Source organism: Somniosus microcephalus, chromosome 2, assembly GCF_052327205.1.
Source record: "Somniosus microcephalus isolate GS21.2 chromosome 2, FLI_Smic_1.0, whole genome shotgun sequence".
Lineage (NCBI taxonomy): Eukaryota > Metazoa > Chordata > Chondrichthyes > Squaliformes > Somniosidae > Somniosus > Somniosus microcephalus.
Genome location: NC_140988.1, coordinates 184,238,149 through 184,258,412, shown reverse-complemented (window position 1 = coordinate 184,258,412; position 20,264 = coordinate 184,238,149). Strand labels below are relative to the sequence as shown.

Sequence of the window (20,264 nt, the reverse complement as noted above, 5' to 3'; positions counted from 1 at the left end):
CATAATCGAGCAAACCATCGGTTTGCTGAAGATGCGCTTCAGATGCCTGGATAGATCCGTTGGAGCCCTGCAGTACTCAGCAGCCAGGGTCTCCAGAATCGTCGTGGTTTGCTGTGCACTTCACAACATGGCACAGCATTGTGGCTTGCAGATTCCTGAGGACCAAGTGGCTCTTCACAAATCCTCTTCAGATGATGATGTGGAGGAGGAGGAAAGCGAAAACGAACATCCTGCAGAGGCCCATCAACCAGTGGCAGCATTACGCGAGAACATTGCTGCCTGGGATGCAAGGAACGCACTCATCTTGACCCAATTTGCTTAGCCTTGCCGATCAAGCACTTTTGCCTCGCAGCTTCTTACCTGAGCATCGACAATGGCCAAGACCCTGTGGATTCCTAACTATTTGACCAGCATACTGACAATTGCAAGTAATCCTAAGCCCTCAATGTGAAAGTCCCATTCGCGAAATGACACACGCCACAACTACAGCAGTAGCCATCAAAATTTTTATTAGCATTATTAATCTGATGTATTGTTAGAAAAAGCCATCAAATTTCACCCAAGTGACTACCCTTGTGACTATTTGTGCAGTATCTTTCTCTTATGCGTGCTCCTACGTGGTGCTTCCCCTGTGGCTTCAGCAGATGTGGAGGCCCCTTGCTCACTTTCCAGTTACTCCTGTCTCGACACCTTTGGCGGGCGTCCTCTGGGGTTGTGAGCCTGTGAGGGCTCGTCAATAGTCTGCTGCTCCTGCAGCTGTGCAGGGGTTGAGATGCCGATCTCAGTTGGGTGTGAACTCTGATGGGACTCTGACCGAGGGCTCTGCAGTGGCATGGAAGTGTGAGCGCTTGGAGAAGAGCCCCCACTTCCTTGATGTCTGCCACCCACTTCCCTCTCATGGGTCAGGTCCCCCTCAGCGCTTGCAAGTGGCTTGAGAGCACCTTGCTGCACATCAGGGGGGCCATGGGGACCCGTATCTGCACTGGCAGTCGTACTCAGAAGGACTTCCATGAAGGTCTGGTTTCTCCGTTCAATAGATTGTAATGATCAGTAACATGTCATTCTAGAATGGTACACTAGGTGGAGCTGTATGTTTAGTAGTGGGCTACCCACAAGGCAGTAGTCAAGATGGATGCCTGTACACTAGTCCACATGGCTGAATAAATGACTGGCTCAAGCTAGCTGTTCATAATGAAAACGTCTATTTATTTATGAACATAACATGGTACCAGGATTGGTAATATCTGCTGAATATTGTGAAATGCGACATGGCGAATTTGAAGCCACCGGAGGGTTTGAAACTCACGGGGAATGTTGACTGCAATTGGCGGACTTTCACACAACAATTCAAACTCTACATTGCTGCCATCGGGTTCGGTACGAAGCCAGACGCAAGGAAAATAGCGTTACTGCTCATGGTTGCAGGCCCGCAGGCGATAGAGGTATTTAATACGTTTGTCTTTGATCAAGAGGAGGACAGAGAAAAAATGGACGATGTGCTAAAGAAGTTTGATACACATTGTTCTCCCAAAAAGAACGAGACCTATGAGAGGTACGTGTTCCGTTCACGGACAGAGCAGCAAAATGAGACTTTTGATAGCTTTGTGATTGATCTGAAACTGAAAGCACAGACATGTAATTTCTCTGACCTGAAATCATCCATGATTCGTGACCAGATTGTGTTTAGTATTTATGATTAAAAAAAGTCAGGGAGCGTTTGTTGAGAGAAACCGAACTAGCATTGGAGGATGCTGTGAAAATATGCCATGCCAGTGAGCTAGCTCAACAGCACGCAAAGAGTTTCAGTGAAATTAATAATAATGCGACTGTAATGAGTGACTGTGCTGCTGTCGGTGCTGTGTCCTACAAAGGGAAGAAACGTGGGCAGAACAGAAATGCAAAGCAATCGGAGGATGGAACTTTTAATTGTAAACGCTGTGGTTACCAGCACCAGCCAAGACAATGCCCAGCATTTGGAAAAATGTGCACAAAATGTAATGGAAAGAATCACTTTGCCAAACAATGCTTTTCAAAAGTAAAAACAAAGAAAGGGCAACAAGTCAATGTGATTGAGGACACTGATTTAAGTGAGACATTTTTTGTAGGAATGGTGTCATGTGACAATATAGAAAAGGATACAGAAAATGTGCAGCCCTCCGGAATGGACAATGCTGAACATAAAGTTAATGCAGTAAAAGAGGACAAATGGATAATGTCACTGCAGGTAAATGGAGCATTAGTTACATTGAAACTAGACACTGGGGCAAAAGCAAACTTAATCAGTATGAGTGACATTAAAAATATGAAAGAAAAGCCCAAAATACAGAAAAAGTCAGTACTACTGAAAAACTATAATGGACAGAAAATAGATAGCTTAGGTGTATGCAGACTCAAAGTGACAGTCAAAGACAAAGTGCATCATCTCATGTTTTCTGTTGTGGCTGAAAGGCTTGATTCACTACTAGGTGACAAAGCTTGTGAGGACTTCGAACTGGTCAAGAGAGTCTACCGTATAAACTGTGCCATAAGCAGACCAGATGACTCGGTGGATTCTGTAGTGAGTAATTTCCAGGATGTGTTCAAAGGATTTGGAGTTCTATCATTCACTTACAAGATCCAGCTAAAGGAGGATGCTCAGCCAGTGGTACATGCTCCACGGAGAGTTCCAGCACCCCTGCATGACCGGCTCAAGAAAGAACTGGACAGAATGACCACGCCAGGAGTCATCAGGAAAGTCGAAGAGCCAACAGACTGGGTTAACTCCATGGTATGTGTGAAGAAAAAGAACAATGATCTAAGAGTATGCATGGATCCAAAGGACTTAAATGCAAACATAAAACGTGAACACTACCAGATTCCCAAGCGAGAAGAAATCACCAGTGAAATGTCAGGTGCCAGATACTTCACAAAGCTCGATGTCTCACAAGGATTTTGGCAACTAAAACTGGATGAAGTGAGCACCAAATACTGTACCTTCAACACACCATTTGGCAGGTATTGTTTCCTCAGAATGCCTTTCGGGATGATATCTGCATCTGAAATCTCTCATAGAGCGATGGAACACATAATTGAAGGTCTGGAAGGAGTTCGGGTCTATGTTGATGACATCATCATCTGGGGCTCCACACTGAAAGAACACAATGAGAGACTGACTAAAGTGCTACAGAGCATACGCCAGAATGGACTGAAGCTCAACAAAGCCAAGTGTCAGTTTGGCGTCCAGGAAGTCACTTTCCTAAGAGATAATCTATCTGGTAAAGGAATAGAGCCAGATATGGAAAAAGTAAATGCCATACTCAACATGCCCCGACCCACTGACAAAAAAGGAGTGCTACGCATCATGGGGATGATAAATTTAATTGGAAAGTTCATTCCTAACTTGTCAGCCAAGGCAGCATGTCTGCGAGACCTGCTACATAAAACAAATGAGTTCGCATGGACAGAAAGACATGAACAAGAGTGGGTGAACCTTAAAACAGTGCTGACAACCACACCTGTACTCACCTTCTTCGACCCAACAAAGAGAATCAAAGTGTCAACAGATGCATCAAAAGATGGCCTAGGCGCGGTCTTGCTACAAGCAGAGGGTGAAGATTGGAAGCCTGTTGCCTATGCCTCCAGGTCTATGACTGATACTGAGTGTCGATACGCCCAGATTGAAAAGGAATGTCTAGGCTTGGTAGTTGGACTAGAAAAGTTCCATGGCTACATATATGGACTTCCCACCTTCACAGTTGAGACAGACCACTGCCCACTGGTTGCCATCATTAAAAAAAATCTGAATGAGATGTCTCCAAGGATTCAACGACTCATGATGAAGCTGCAAAGATATGACTTTGAACTGATCTACACACCAGGCAAACACATAGTGTTAGCAGATGCACTATCCCGAGCACCCACAATGAGTCATGTGAGCTCTACTGAGGAAGACGTGGATGTTCATGTGAGTATGGTCACTGCTGCGCTGCCTGTGTCAGACACAAAATCAAAGCAAATAGCAGAAGAAACAGTAAAAGATAGTGTTACAAACAGTAATAGAGAACATTCATCATGGTTGGCCAAAAGGTTCCTGTCCAAAGTACTATCACATCAGGTCAGAGTTAAGTGTCGCAAGTGGAATATTACTAAAACAGAACAGAATAGTCATTCCACAGGCTCTACGTCAAGACATGCTCAAAAGGATTCATGAGGGACACCTCGGAATTGAAAAATGCAAAAGGAGAGCAAGAGACACTGTTTATTGGCCTGGTATAAATAAGGACATTGAGAACATGATAGGCATATGTGAGACATGTCAGAAACACCAAAACAAACAAGCAAAGGAACCAATGATAGTAGCTGACTTACCAACAGCACCATGGCAAAAGGTTGGTATGGACCTCTTTCATTTGAATGGTAAAGACTATCTAATAGTGATTGACTACTATTCTAACTATCCTGAGATGGCGCTGCTCTCAAGCACATCAGCAAGCAGTGTCATAATGCATGTTAAATCCATCTTCGCCAGACATGGAATTCCCAGGATTGCCGTTAGCGACAATGGTCCGTGCTTCAACTGTAAGGAGTGGCAACAGTTTGCAGCACATTATGACTTTCAACACATCACATCCAGTCCTCTGTATGCTCAGTCGAATGGTAAGGCAGAGAAAGGTGTTCAAGTTCTCAAACAGCTACTGAAGAAAGTGACAGAAAGCAAGTCTGATCCTTATCTCGCCCTGCTGAGCTACCGAGCTTCCCCTTTAGACTGTGGTTCTTCACCTGCTGAACTCCTAATGGGTCGCAAGTTGTGCACCACACTACCCTGCTGTGCAAAAGAAAAGCAGAGTAAGGAACTAAGACAGCGACTTCAACTGTTAAAGCTGAAACAGAAATCACACTATAACAAGTCATCCAAAACTCTGAAACCATTGACAAGGGATGTTGTCGTCAGGATTGAGGATCCAAATGCATGGAACAGGAAAGCTACAGTTCTTGAGGTAGGACCAAGGTCATACACCGTTGGAACTGAGGAAGGACAGATTCTCAGGAGGAACCGCCGTTCCCTCCTGAAAACACAAGAAACTATCCAAGAGCAAATCGATGACCATGCCGTAACTGAATCTTGTCACTCACCACCGGAACAATCTAACACAAACACATACAGGCTCTCATGAAAACACATCAGACTTACCTGTGCTGAGAAGATCCACACGTGAAGTAAAAAAGCCTGATAGACTTAATCTTTAAGTACAAAGAAAACTATAATAAAAGAATGAAAAGCTTATAGAGCTCATAAAGTAAAGCTTTGAAAATGTGTTGACTGTTGTGAAGATGTTTATGTCGTTATGATTGATATTGATTTTGTTTAACCTCCAAGGAAGGGGGATGTAATGATCAGTAACATGTCATTCTAGAATGGTACACTAGGTGGAGCTGTATGTTAAGTAGTGGGCTACCCACAAGGCAGTAGTCAAGATGGATGCTTGTACACTAGTCCACATGGCTGAATAAATGACTAGCTCAAGCTAGCAGTTCATAATGAAAACGTCTATTTATTTATGAACATAACATAGATGACCATCGCTCCTCCAGAGATGTCATTCTATTCTGAACACTCACCATTTTTTCTGCACTCTGGCGACTTATCTCCTCCATGGCCGCAGCCATCCTCTCGTCTACTGTAGCCATCCTTTCGACGGAGGTTGCCATCAATTGCACGGAGGTTGCCATCCTTTCCGTGGTGATGCGTTCATGCGCCAATGACTCCACAAAGGCACTGCTCATGTTCACTATAGACTCCTCCATTTGCTCCACACTCACAGCGACCCTGGAGACAAAACCTGCCAGAGACTCCTGCATCTGTTCCTGGAGTTCAAGCACCTCCAGACCCCAGAGACAGAGGGTCAACATGCAGCTGAGCCGAGCTGGCAGAGTCCTGCGCCCTCCGACTAGGACTCTCCACTGCTGTCCCTTTCTCCACAATCTGCTGATGCTCACTTGTGAGCTGTGATACACCAGGTGACAACACTACTCTATCTTGCGAAGGTCCCACCGAGGTGAGTGTCTGCGCTGGTGCTGGGTGCGCTGACTTCTGCTGACGCTGCGCCCTCAGAGGTTGCAGCTTCCACTGAGGAGTCTGGCTGCTCTGGCTGTTCCTCCTGGCTAGTGCGGACAGCTGCTTGCGATGGTCCTGTGGGGGAGTAAAGGAAAGAGTCAGAGATGTGATGCCAAGGTTACATGCACATTGCATATTGCAGATGCTCATAAGTCCATCTGTTAGAGCGTCAGAATCATTATCAGCGACTCATGCAATGTCAATGAGAGAGATGGAAAACTATTCTGTCACCAGCTTGCTGTGTTGCACCCGTCTGTCCGTCCCCCACTTGCGCATCTTCCTCAACTCCAATGATTTCCAGGACCACCTCTTCCCAGGGGGTGAGATGGGCTACAGAGGGTGGCCCTCCTCCTGTCCTCGCTGTCCTCGCTCTTTCTCTTTTATTGTGAGCTCTCTTTTCCTGCAATGAGGGAGACAAGTGGAGGTTGAGTGAGAATGAAAGAGTGAGTGTAGAGATTCCATAGCATAGATAATTAGAAGGAGACAAAGATGGAGTGAGGTGGCAAGATCAAGTGCCCTCCCTGTGTGTTGTCAGTTGTCTGCATAGCATCACAGTGATAGGGAGTGTGAGGGCTGCATAGTCGAAAAGCTAGGTGAATGTGACCATAGAGAGAAAGGAACGGGTAAGGGTGCATGGATGTCAGTGTCAAGTGGGATGTAGAGGAAGAGTTTGCAAAGCTGAGTGCTGGTGAGGAAAGGCAATGGTGATCAGATTGAGGGTGATGGGAAAATCATACTCACTTTTCCAGTGCGCTGAAGGTCATGAAATCTCTTCCTACACTGTATCCAGGTTCTGCGGGTCATTGCTAAGGAGTTGACCTACTCTGCCACCTGTATCCACATGGCCTTGGTCTGCTGTGGAGGCTTCTTCCTCCCTATAGAAGGGAAGAGCACCTCCTTATGTGCTCTAGCTCCATCAACTAATGCTTGCAGGGCCACATCATCAAATCTGGGAGCAGACTTAGCTCTCCCGCTGCTCATGTGCCTCCAGGTCCCTCCAACACCAAAGGCCAAAAGGTTGGCAGTCTGCAGAAGATGCAAGGCTTGCTGTAGACCTTAAATGCAGCAGCAATGATGACATCATCGGAGGCGACTTTCAGACTGGAAAAACTCATCCAAGGGTTCCCACACGTTGGAACTTAATTGGACAATTAAGTTAAATTCGCATCAATCTCCCACATTGATTTACATTTGTGTGGGTAACACGAAATGCGGATTACACGACCCCAACCCGCCCCTAAATTAAAATCCAGCCCATAATCTCAGGTTTATAGGCCTTCTAAAAAATGCACTGCATCAGTGCCAGAAAGAAAATCAGGAAGTTAATTTTACAAAATTCACCTTTCTCGAACAATATTGTGCTATTGAAGAATGGTATGCTTCTATAGTTATTTAAACTTTGCTCTTTAAACTTTAGGATTATTTGGCAAAATAATGAAACTACTACAATATTTCAAAATACTAGTTACAGATAGAATCAGTTGGCATGAAGTGGTATTACAAGGCTGTACTATCGTCATAGGATTCTGATGAAGTTGTTTTTAAAAATTGAATGAGTATATTTGAAGTGGATTGTATATTTATTGAAACTCTGAGATTGGGGTGCAGGCTGTAACTCACTTCAGCTTTGCAAACTGTGCTCCGCATAAATAATTCAGTGATATAGGGCTAGAGGGAGTGGTGTCCAAATTTTCAGACGATACTAAAATAGGAGGTATAGGAATTAGGAGTCATGTGTTCATGTGGAGAATAAATACCAACATGAACTAGTTGGGTGGCTTGTTTCCATGTTGTAATTCCAAGTAATAGTCGCTCTCCCATGGAATTGCAAGTGTAATCTTCAGGTGAAGTGCAGTTAGAGGCTGGTGGATACTTAGACCAGGGCATGCACATGTAATTCAGGCCCACTTTGAAAGTCAGGCATTCTATCTTTAATTGCCTGGATGAGTGCAGCTCCAACAACACTCAAGAACCTCGACATCATCCAGGACAAAGCAGCCCGCTTGATTGGCACCACCTTAAACATTCACTCCCTCCACCACCGGCGTACCATGGCTGCAGTGTGTACCATCTACAAGATGCAGCACCTCCCAAACCCGCAACCTCTTCCACCTAGAAGGACAAGGGCAGCAGGCGCATGGGAACACCACCACATCCAAGTTCCCCTCCAAGCCACACACCATCTTGACTTGGATGTACATCACCGTTCATTCATCGTCACTGGGTCAAAATCCTGGAACTCCCTAACAGGACTGTGGGAGTACCTTCACCACAGACTGCAACGGTTCAAAAAGGCGGCTCACCACCACCTTCTGAAGGGCAATTAGTGATGGGCAATAAATGTTGCCCTTGCCAGCGATGCCCACATCCCTTGAACTAATAAAAGAAAAAAATTCCAGTTCTATAATTACACCCTTCTGCCAATAATGTCACTGCAGCACCTTCTCTGGGGGTGGGTGGGGGTTGGGGTGGTATAATTACAGTGTGGCAAGTTTATTTAGGCAGTTTCCATTGTAATGTTGGGCATAGGAATTCACAATGGAAAGACTTGAAGGGAAGTGCACGAGGACATATAGGGGGAAAATTGGGTGGCGCCCATTTTGGGGCGATAACGTCGCCAGGGCGCTAATTTTAGCGCCCTGAAAAAATTATCGCTCCCTGCCGTGAATTCAGTAGTAGCGCCCCAAGCAGGATGTGGGGTGCTACTGCAAAGCGCTTCACCTCCTGCTTGGGGCACTACTACTGAATTTCATGATGCTACGTGCCGCTGCGCCGTGTCATTGCAGGCCTCCTCCCCTGAGTAAAGGGGAGGGGTTAGCGCTGCGCGCACCGGGGCCCTGCTAGACCACTGGGGAGCGGGGTGCCGTGACAAAAGTGAAGAGGGCAGGTGCTGGCAGTCGGCTGAAATAAAAATGACCGCCCGACACCTGCCCTTTAAGTAGCGCTGCCGCTGCAAAACTCCCCTTGATCCTGTCGGACATATCGTCTGGCGAAAGGTCAGGGGGCGCAAGGGAAGCTTGTAGCCGGGGTGCTGTGCATGGCGATGACGTCATCGGCAGCGGCGCAGGGCGCTACCGGCTACCACCACCGCTAACCTCCTGGATTTCGCGGGAGGTGTCAGTGGCGCCGCGCCCGGGCGCTAGGGGATTTACACCCCATTAGCGCCCCCAGGGACGCTAACGAGAGGTGCAAACAAACTCTATTTTTCCCCCATAATTTTGAATATATTTTTGATGATTATCGCTGCCATTATTTAAATTATGGAGTCTGCCATGCTAGTCTTTTGAACTTAGATTTTATGCACATATCAGGATGACTGGCTGTAAGAAAGTTTATGACGAAAGCTCTCATCTCTCTACACATGACAAGAGGGACTAATATTCTTTGTTAATACATAAAATGATGATAATAGTGGTGTGTTTATATTGTGGTTTTATTTTCTTTGTTGTGGCAAAATGAACGTATAAATCTCTCCATAAATATATTGAAGGCAGCATTGTTCAACCAGTCTCTCCTTGAAATTATTCTCACCTCTGCAGAATTCTGGGCAACCGTGTGGCTGAATTGGAAAAAAAACTGAGAACTCTGGAAGTGTCTGGTTTGTGGAGTCTTCCGGGTGAGTTCAGAACTTTTTTTAAATGTTCATTTTGTCTCTTTTTTCCAGTTTGTTAATGTTTCTCAGTTAAGTCTCCAAACAGTCCAGAATAGGAATTATTTACAATGCCATGATCCACTAAAATTACTTTAGATCCTGGTCAAATGTGCAAGCGAATCTGACATCTGAGTCAGACATCACTAAATAGTCTATTTTTTCTCAATACAGTTTATTACATTATTGCAATTGACATTAGAAAATTGCTGTTCTGACTGTGTTTATATCTGTTCATGACTGTTAACAACATTTCTGGACTTTTTGGCAATCCTTTCTTGTGTTTGTGCTTTTGGAGGTGTTTCTGTGCCTGTATTTGACATGCTTGGTTCCACACTGTCATCCGCCAGCATTCATTTCAAGACCAGGGTATGTAAAACAATTAGATAAAGTTAATGATGCAACACATTACACACTATTGTGTTGTTTTGTACGTTGTCCTATACCACAGCTGAGTACATTTTTTAAATTTGGCTTCAGCAGATCTAGGCCTTGAAATTATGCCATGGAATACGCACACATGAATACTTAACACATTCATCTGAAATTCAGCTCTATGCTGTTTTAGTGGAACCATTAACCCATTTATTTTCAAAGTGCCAACGCCTTTGCTAAAATAAAAGAGCACAGAACTTCAACTCCATGTATCCCACACTCTAATTTCTGGATCCTAGTGTTCGCTGCTGTATGTACTGTCTTCGGAGCTGCTCTGGAACATCCTGTTTCTGGCTGTTCATACACAAAAAACTCTACAATCCGGTATCACCACCCTGAAAAAGAAAATGGGCCAGAATTTGTGATTGGTATGATGGCGTATACTCAGAGTACGCCGTCATACCGCCTTTGAAATCGACAGCAAGTTTGGGATTTCCGCATACAATTGCGCATGCGCTAAATCCCGAACTTGTGATCTCTCAAGTTCAGACTTGACAGATGATCCGCACCGATGTTGAAATCCTAATTGCTGGTGCAGAGTTGTGCTAATTGCCCACCAACTGCCCAGCAATTACGTATGAAAATTTTAAAGCTGGTGCAAACAGGTGCAGAGCCTGTTTGCACAGCGTAAAAGGATACTTCCTGACAACTCCAAGTAATTTTAAAAGCTATATGAGGCAATGTCCATGAAAAGTAAAGAACTGTCTTCTCAGGTTTTTAAAATGTTTTTGCTGGAAAGAAAAAAAATGAAAATATAGATGACTTACAAAATGGATTCTGCACACCACAAAATCACAAATTTAAGTGTTATTTTCAAAGTACTGAAGTGCAAGGACTTACGATCTCTAACTTGAGAGTAATTCTAAGGGGGAAAATTCATTTGGCTAGTGCCTCCAGTTAGCGCCGCCGGGGGGGCGCTAAAGGGGCAATAGCAACTTAGCACCCGAGCGCGCAATTTTAGTGCCACTCGCGAAATTGACCAGTCATTTTGCGCTGGTGCTAAACACTACCGCCATGATCTCCTGCGCCTGCAGATCATAACGTCATGCTAGCGTGCAACGCCCCGGTAGCGCCCTGGACCGGAAATTGAGTCGCGACCCCTGCCTTAGTGCCTGCCGCTAGAAACGACAGGTAGAGGGGGATGTTTTCAAGTCAGGAAGGGGCTGGGGGAGCACAATTTAAAGGCAGATGCTTCCTGCCTTTTCTTGTCGGCAAAATTTTTGGAACATGCAGGTTGAGAGGGAAAGAGACGTCTGGAGAGATTTAAACGCTGTCCAAAGGAATTTTGGGTCCTGACCACCACTTTTGAGGTTCCTATTTATTTGACCTTCATACTTACCATATTTAGAAGCTTTTATGGGGGCTGCACTGCGTCGGGGCGTCATCCTCCAGCTTCACCTTCAGAGGCAGCAGAGGTGCAGAGAGAGAGTGGCAAACATGGCCAGAGGGAGGAGGGCCAACAGGCCTCTGCACAGGAGACCTTACCCTCCCAGGGTATTCCGGGAGCAATTCTCCTACATTCATTTGTCTGAGGAGCAGTGTTTCTGAAGGCTGCGCTTCAGCAAGGAGGTGGTCACTGAGCTCTGCCACCTCCTGCAACCAGACCTGCAGCCTCGGCTCAGGACCAGGACGTCTCTGTCGGTGGCAGTGAAGGTGACAGTGGCTCTGAGTTTTTATGCCAGCGGCTCCTTTCAGGCTTCTACTGGGGACATAGCGAATATCTCCCAGTTCGCTGTTCATTGTTGCATCCGAAGGTGACAAATGCTCTGTATAAAAGAAGATGCCAGTACACCTCTTTCCCCATGACCCAGGACAAACAGCGCGAACATGCATGTGGCTTTGCTAGGATAGCGGGCTTCCCCATGGTTCAGGACACCATTGACTGCATGCATGTGGCATTGCGGGCACCTCATGAGAATGCAGAGGTGTTCCGAAACCACAAGGGCTTCCACTCTTTGAATGTACAGTTGGTCTGTGACCATAGACAGCTCATCCTCGCCGTCAATGCCCACTATCCTGGCAGCAGCCACGATGCTTTTATCCTGCGCCAGATTGGTGTCGCAGACCTCTTCCAACCACTGCGTCAACCTAGTGGATGGCTCCTCGGGAACAAGAGTTATCCACTCTGCACCTGGCTGATGACACCGCTCCGTAACCCCAACACCCTTGCCGAGCTGCAAAACAATGAGAGCCATAGCGCCACCAGGAACCTCATAGAGCAGTCGACCGGCGTCTTGAAACAACGGCTCCAGTGTCTTGACCACTCAGGAGGAGCCCTGCAGTACTCTCCCGAGCGAGTCTCGCTTTTCATTAATACAAAGGCAAAATACTGCGGATGTGGGAAATCTGAAATAAAAACAGAAAATGCTGGAAATACTCAGCAGGTCAGGCAGCATCTGTGGAGAGAGAAAGAGAGTTAACGTTTCAGGTCGATGACCCTTTGTCAGAACATTCTGATGAAGGGTCATCGACCTGAAACGTTAACGCTGTTTCTCTCTCCACAGATGCTGCCTGACCTGCTGAGTATTTCCAGCATTTTCTGTTTTTATCTCTCTCTTTTCATTGTTGTGTGCTGCATGCTTCATAACATTGCAATCATGAGGACCCAGCCATTGCCACCAGGGATTGGTGCACCACCTGAGGAGGAGGAGGAGGAGGCGGAGGAGTAGGATGAAGAGGAGGATCAGCAGCACCAATGTGGGAGGGAGGCACACAATGTTGCCACTGCAAGGGCCATCCATGAACGGCTCATAAGATACCGATTCTAACCATTTACAGAGAAGATGGCTTCTGGGATGAAGAAGCACATCATCGCAAGCATCCCGCAGCCCCTATTGCCGGGCAAAGCTGCAATGAGTCAAATCAGCAAAGATGTAAAGTAACAATAACATTTTTATTTATAGAGTCATAGAGTTATACAGCACAGAAAGAGGCCCTTTGGCCCATCGTGTCCGCGCCGGCCATCAAGCCCTGTCTATTCTAATCCCATTTTCCAGCACTTGGTCCGTAGCCTTGTATGCTATGGCGTTTCAAGTGTTCATCTAAATGCTTCTTAAATGTTGAGGGTTCCTGCCTCTACCATCCTTTCAAGCAGTGAGTTCCAGATTCCAACCACCCTCTGGGTGAAAAAGTTTTTCCTCAAATCCCCTCTAAAACTCCTGCCCCTTACCTTGAAATTATGCCCCCTGGTTATTGACCCCTCTACTAAGGGGAAAAGTTCCTTTCTATCTACCCTATCTATGCCCCTCATAATTTTGTACACCTCAATCAGGTCCCCCCTCAACCTTCTCTGCTCTAAGGAAAACAACCCCAGCCTGTCCAGTCTCTCTTCATAGCTGAAGCGCTCCAGCCCAGGTAACATCCTGGTGAATCTCCTCTGCACCCTCTCCAATGCAATCACATCCTTCCTATAGTGTGGCGACCAGAACTGCACACAGTATTCCAGCTGTGGCCTAACTAGCATTTTGTACAGCCCCATCATAACCTCCCTGCTCTTATATTCTATGCCTCGGCTAATGAAGGCAAGTATCCCATATGCCTTTTTAACCACCTTATCAACCTGACCTGCTACCTTCAGGGATCTATGTACATGCACACCAAGGTCCCTCTGATCCTCTGTCCTTCCTAGGGTCCTACTATTCGTTGTGTATTCCTTTGCCTTGTTAGTCCTCCCAAAATGCATCACCTCACACTTTTCAGGGTTAAATTCCATTTGCCACTGTCCTGCCCATCTAACCAACCCGTCTATATCGTCCTGTAGCCTGAGGCTTCCGTCCTCGCTATTTACCACTCCACCAATTTTGGTGTCATCTGAAAACTTACTGATCATACCTCCTACATTCATATCTAAATCATTAATGTACACGACAAACAGCAAAGGACCCAGCACCAATCCCTGTGGTACACCACTGGACACAGGCTTCCAGTCACAAAAACAACCTTCAAACATCACCCTCTGCCTCCTGCCACTAATGTAAGAAGTCACACAACACCAGGTTATAGTCCAACAGCTTTATTTGAAATCACAAGCTTTCGGAGCGCTGCTCCTTCGTCAGGTGAAGTGGAGAAATGCATAAAGACACAGCTTATATAGTCAGAGAATAATGTCAGATGTTTACAGGTAACCTTTCCAACTGCCATTTATCACACCTCGGCAGAGAGAGAATCACAGCAATCAAAGGTGTGAATGGTGTCCAAACAGGTCAGTCAGGAAAACATTACATCAAAGAACAATGAGGTGGGGTCACAAGGGGTCAAATATTGCAGATGCTGGGGTCTGTATGAAAAACAAAAAAACAGACAAAAAACGGACACCGTGCAACAATCACCAGGCAGGAGTGTTCCCTCCCAGTCGGGGAACACTTCAGCAGTCAAGGACATTCAGCCTCCGATCTTCGGGTAAGCATTCTCCAAGGCGGCCTTCGAGACACACGACAACGCAAAATCGTCGAGCAGAAACTGATAGCCAAGTTCCGCCCCCATGAGGACGGCCTCAACCGAGATCTTGGGTTCATGTCACGCTACATGTAACCCCACCTGACACAGGGTCATCCAGACTCGAGTCGACATTGGCTTGTTCTCTACACAGATGCGGCCAGACCTGCTGTGATTTCCAGCAAAAAAAATGTTTTTGTCTGTTTTTGTTTTTCATACAGACCCCAGCATCTGCAATATTTGACCCCTTGTGACCCCACCTCATTGTTCTTTGATGTAATGTTTTCCTGACTGACCTGTTTGGACACCATTCACACCTTTGATTGCTGTGATTCTCTCTCTGCCGAGGTGTGATAAATGGCAGTTGGAAAGGTTACCTGTAAACATCTGACATTATTCTCTGACTATATAAGCTGTGTCTTTATGCATTTCTCCACTTCACCTGACGAAGGAGCAGCGCTCTGAAAGCTTGTGATTTCAAATAAAGCTGTTGGACTATAACCTGGTGTTGTGTGACTTCTTACATTTGTCCACCCCAGTCCAACTCCAGCATCTCCACATCCTGCCACTAAGCCAATTTTGGATCCAATGTGCCAAATTGCCTTGGATCCCATGGGCTCTTACCTTCTTGACCAGTCTCCCATGTGGGACTTTGTCAAAAGCCTTACTGAAGTCCATGTAGACTACATCAACTGCACTACCCTCATCCACACACCTAGTCACCCCCTCTCAAAATTCAATCAAATTGGTTAGACATGATCTCCCCCTGACAAAGCCATGCTGACTATCCATGATTAATCCTTGCCTTTCCAAGTGGAGACTAATTCTGTCCCTCAGAATTATTTCCAATAATTTCCCCACCACTGATGTTAGGCTCACTGGTCTGTAATTCCCTGGTTTATCCCTACTATCCTTCTTGAATAATGGTACTACGTTAGCTGTTCTCCAGTCCTCTGCCACCTCCCCTGTGGCCAGAGAGGTTCTGAAAATTTGTGTCGGAGCCCCTGCAATCTCCTCCCTTGCCTCGCACAGCAGCCTGGGATACATCTCGTCTGGGCCTGGGGATTTATCCACTTTTAAGCCCGCTAAAACCGCTGGTACCTCCTCCCTCTCACTACTAATTTGTTCAAGTATATCACAATCCCCCTGCCTGATTTCTATGCCTACATCGTCCTTCTCCATAGTGAACACAGATGCAAAATATTCATTTAAAACCTCACCTACATCTTCCGGCTCTACACACAGATTGCCACTTTGGTCCCTAATGGGCCCTACTCTTTCCCTGGTTATCCTCTTGCCCTTAATATACTTATAAAACACCTTGGGATTTTCCTTTATTTTGCCTGCCAGTGTTTTTTCATGTCCCCTCTTCGCTCTCCTAATTTCTTTATTACAAACTCTGTCATTTATTCAGGACAAACAATTTGAAACAAACCCAACAACAACAAAATTCATTCTCACAACATGGAGATAAACGGCAAAACAGTAAACAAATATAATAACATTAACATCGAACTTTCCCACAAACATTCCCCCCATTTATTTAAAGATTCTACTGTTGGGCCTTCAAGGGTGACCTCCATCCCCTCCGGAGAGATGGCCCCTGAGCTTCCCTACCCCCATGGTGTTGCTTCGCCCTCATCAGACCCGAACCCCCTGCTCCCCTCCAGGGAAAGCATGGCCCCAGTGTCTGATGTGTCACCCTTGGGAGGCGCAGGCAGTGAGGCTCCGGCTTCCTCGTCCTCCTCCTCTGGCACGTCGCTGCCACTGGCAGGCTGAGGGGCGGGATGGTCAGCTGGTGGTTCACTATCTGAAAGCAGGAAGGTACAAGAGTGGCTTTAGCGTGAGGGACAGGAAGGGAGCAAGGACTGGAGACAGTTAGCTGGTTTGAAAGTGTAAAAGGCTGGTGTTGTGAGGGGGAAGCGGTATGAGAGAGGAGAGAAAGCTGAGGAACATACCATTGCTGTCCTCAAGGGGGTCGGCCTCTCCAGCGGCCACAGCACCTATGACCTGGCTGGCAACGATCCTGTGCACTCTGTCCTCCAACTGAGTCAGGGGTGTGTAGGTCCGCCGGTCTTCCTCCTGTGCGTTGTTGCTCCTGTCTGCTATGAGACAGATTGGCCTGTAAGAAAAAGGATAGCATGTGAGTGAGTGTGCAGCCATGTGTTTGGCAGATGTGCCTACCATTGTTGAATAGCCGTTAATGTGTGCAAGGTGTGGGGTGTGCATGTGAGTTTTATGAGATGGCCATAGTTCTTGGATGAGTGTTGGGCATTTGGGTATTTTAACCATCTGGGCACAGAGTGAAGTTGAGATGAAGGGATGTAGAGGTATTGAAAAGCAGGTACTCACCCTGACCTCCTGAGTGAGGTCGTTGAACTTCTTACGACATTGGGTGCGGGTCCTTGGCACCAGGCTCCTTGAGGACACGTGCTGAGACACCTCCCTCCACACTCTTCGGTACTCCCGGGGCAATGGCTTCCTGCCACTCTCTGGGAACAGCACTGCCCTTCGCCGTTCCATAGCGCCAACCAGAGCCACCAATGCCTTGTCGCTGAAGCACCTAGCTCTTTCTCTGGGCCTCTTTGTTGCGTCTGTGTATAATAAGACACAGACTGCAGGAGAAACGGTACAACAGATATTTATTCAACGTGGCTCACAGTGGAACTGACTGTACAGATTCCTACTCAGTGCTATATACAGGTGTGATCACTGCCGGTACTGCAGTATACATGAGCTGTAAAAAGTAGTTCCCCCCTTAAAGGTCCATACATTACAATTCCTCCCCTTTTAGATTAACAGTACCATAACACTCATTTAACAATTAAATATCAAACTAATTACAATTAACACTTTTAACATGCAACATTAGCTGAAAATAGTCTAATTATATATTTAGTCTTTGGGGAGGCTTCCTGATCCTTTCTGGATAGCGCCTTTGCCGAGTGTCTTGCTGTTGGTGCGGAGGCGATTCTGGCCCCCTGTCGTCGGTTGGTTCATCAGCTTCCGATGCTACTGTTTCTGGGGTAGATGCGACCTGTACGTCGGGTTCCTCACCAGGTACGTATGGGCGAGTTGACTTGTTCCTGTGACTCTAGGATCTGGTCAGCATGGCGTCTCACGATGCTCTGCGCAACGTCCACTGTGTACATTAGTGGGCCCTGCCGTGTGCATATCGTTCCTGGCTGCCATTTTTCTGTTCGGTAGTCGCGGGCCAAGACTGGTTGCCCTACATTGAAGCTCCTTGTTGGCTTCTCATGGATGTGCTGGAATTGCTTACTCTCAACATCTCTTCGTACGTTTGGTCTGAGCAAATCCAGGCGAGATCTTAACCTTTGGTTAAAGAACATCATGGCTGGGGCCTGGTTGGTGACTGCATGTGTCGCATTACGGTAGGCGAACAGGAAATTGTCCACCTTGTGCTGCAGCAGAATGTTGTCATTGTACATAGCCTTTATTGCCTTCTTAAAGGTTTGTACGAACCTCTCAGCCAATCCATTTGTGGCTGGATGATACGGGGTGGATGTGTAATGCCTTACCCCATTCTTTTTCAAGAACCTCCGGAACTCTTCGGACACAAACTGTGGTCCGTTGTCAGAGCAAATCTGTTCTGGCAAGCCATTCCTGGCAAAAATGGTCCGTAGGACTGCAATAGTTTTCTCCGTGGTGGTGGAGGACATTTTGATGACCTCAGGCCATTTCGAGTGCGCATCCACGGCTATTATAAACATTGAGTCCATGAATGGACCAGCAAAATCAATATGCACCTGTTGCCATGGGGATGAGGGCCACTCCCATGGGTGTAGAGGGGCCTGTGGTGGTGCATTTTGGACTTTCTGGCATCCTGAGCAGCTCTTGGTCAGGTCCTCGATTTGTTTATCGATTCGCATCCACCACACATAAGCCCTGGCTAGGCTTTTCATTTTTACCCCTCCCAGATGACCCTCATGAAGTGCATTGAGCACTCTCTCCCTTAACTTGGGTGGAATTACCACTCGGGATCCACACATCAAGGTCCCCCACTCGGGATCCACACATCAAGGTCCCCCGGCACACTGACAGCTGTTCTCTCCTTGTCGAGAATGCTGGCAACAGTGAGTCGCCATGTGCTGGCCATCCCTTCACCGTCAAATCATATACCCGAGACAGTGTCGGGTCATTTCGGGTTTCCGTTTCGATACAAGCGTTAGTTACCGGTAGGTATTCAACTATAGTCGAATGGAATATTTCGACAGGATCTACTGCTGGTGCTTCCTCCGCAGTAGGCAGTGGCAGGCGTGATAGCCCATCAGCATTTCCATGCTGTTTCGTGCCCTTATATTCAATCTCATAGTGGTGCGCCCCTAGAAAAAGTGACCACCTTTGTAGTCGTTGCGCAATCATCACCGGAACGCACTTCTTCGGATTAAAAATGGAGACAAGAGGCTGGTGATCAGTCAGCAAGGTGAATTTCTGCCCGTGCAGATAGTGATTGAACTTTTTCCCTCCAGATAGCAAGGCGAAAATATCTTCAATCCGCGGAAGTGGATATTGTACGGTGTGAAGGACCTGGTTCACTGTTACCTTAAATTCCCCACAGATGCGAACCTTCCTTGGTTCCCCAGGCATGCTGCTCAATGACTTTTTCATCACAGGGACGATGGGTGTAGCCCACTCGCTCCAGTCTACCTTGGACAGTACACCTGAACGTTCCAGACTCTCCAGCTCTGCTTCGACGGCTGGGCGGATCGCATAAGGTACCGGTGTGGCCTTAAAAAATTTTGGGCTTGCGTTTTCTTCAGTTTTAATCGTCGCTGTCATGCCTTTTAGTGTTCCGAGTCCTTGCTGGAACACTTCTTTTGCGTCAGTTAGGATCTTTGACAGTCGCCCAGGTGTGACGTTGTCATCCTTTTTGTCAGCCACAGTCAGTGCCTGTATGGAATGCCAATCCAGTTGTATTTTCCGGATCCATTCACGTCCCAGTAATGGTGGTCCTCCATCTTGCAATACATGCAGGTCTAGTTTTGGTGTTTCCTTACCATTATATATAACGGTTACCCTTATTTTCCTTTGGGGTAGACTTTTTGCCCCGTGTACGTCTTCAAAATAATTTTTGTGTCTCAAGGGTATGTGTGAGAATAGCCACTCGTAGTCCCGTCGGTTTATGACTGTTAGGACTGATCCTGTGTCCAATTCCATCTTTACCTGGACTCCTGCTATCTTGAGAGTGACCCAAATGGTTTGGTGATCCTCCGTTGTGATCACATTATGTCGTTTCAGACAACTCAGTTCCCTGCTTTCGGAGTTGTTATCACTCTTTTGTTCGTCTGAACTATTCTCCGTCATCTTATGTAACTTCTTGTACTTTCCTTTGGTAGGTTTCTTATTGCTGGTTTTCTTTCCTGACCTGCAGACTCGTGCTATGTGTCCTACTTTTCCACACTGTCTGCACACTTTGTCTTTGAACCAGCAATCATTCTGGTCGTGTGTTGTTCTGCCGCAGCGATAGCATTTCTCTGTTCCATATGACATTTCGTTTGTGCCATATTCTTGCGGTCTCTGTTGTATCTCTGCAGCGCCCCGTGCTGCTGCTTCATATGATACCGCAATGCTGAAAGCCTTTTCCAGCGTAAGGTCCTTTTCAGATAAAAGCCATTTCTGGGTTCCTTCACT

General features: G+C 46.6%; 1 protein-coding gene across 2 annotated transcripts in view; it reads left to right on the top strand.

Annotated features, from left to right (window-relative positions):
- ccdc149a (coiled-coil domain containing 149a) overlaps nucleotides 1-20,264 on the top strand; it is a 198,742-nt gene that overhangs the window by 119,364 nt on the left and 59,114 nt on the right. For both annotated transcript variants that reach the window (XM_085967855.1, XM_085967865.1), the window contains exon 10: nucleotides 9,634-9,710. In XM_085967855.1, the coding sequence (XP_085823981.1) occupies nucleotides 9,634-9,710 (77 nt within the window). The remainder of the gene's footprint in view (nucleotides 1-9,633; nucleotides 9,711-20,264) is intronic.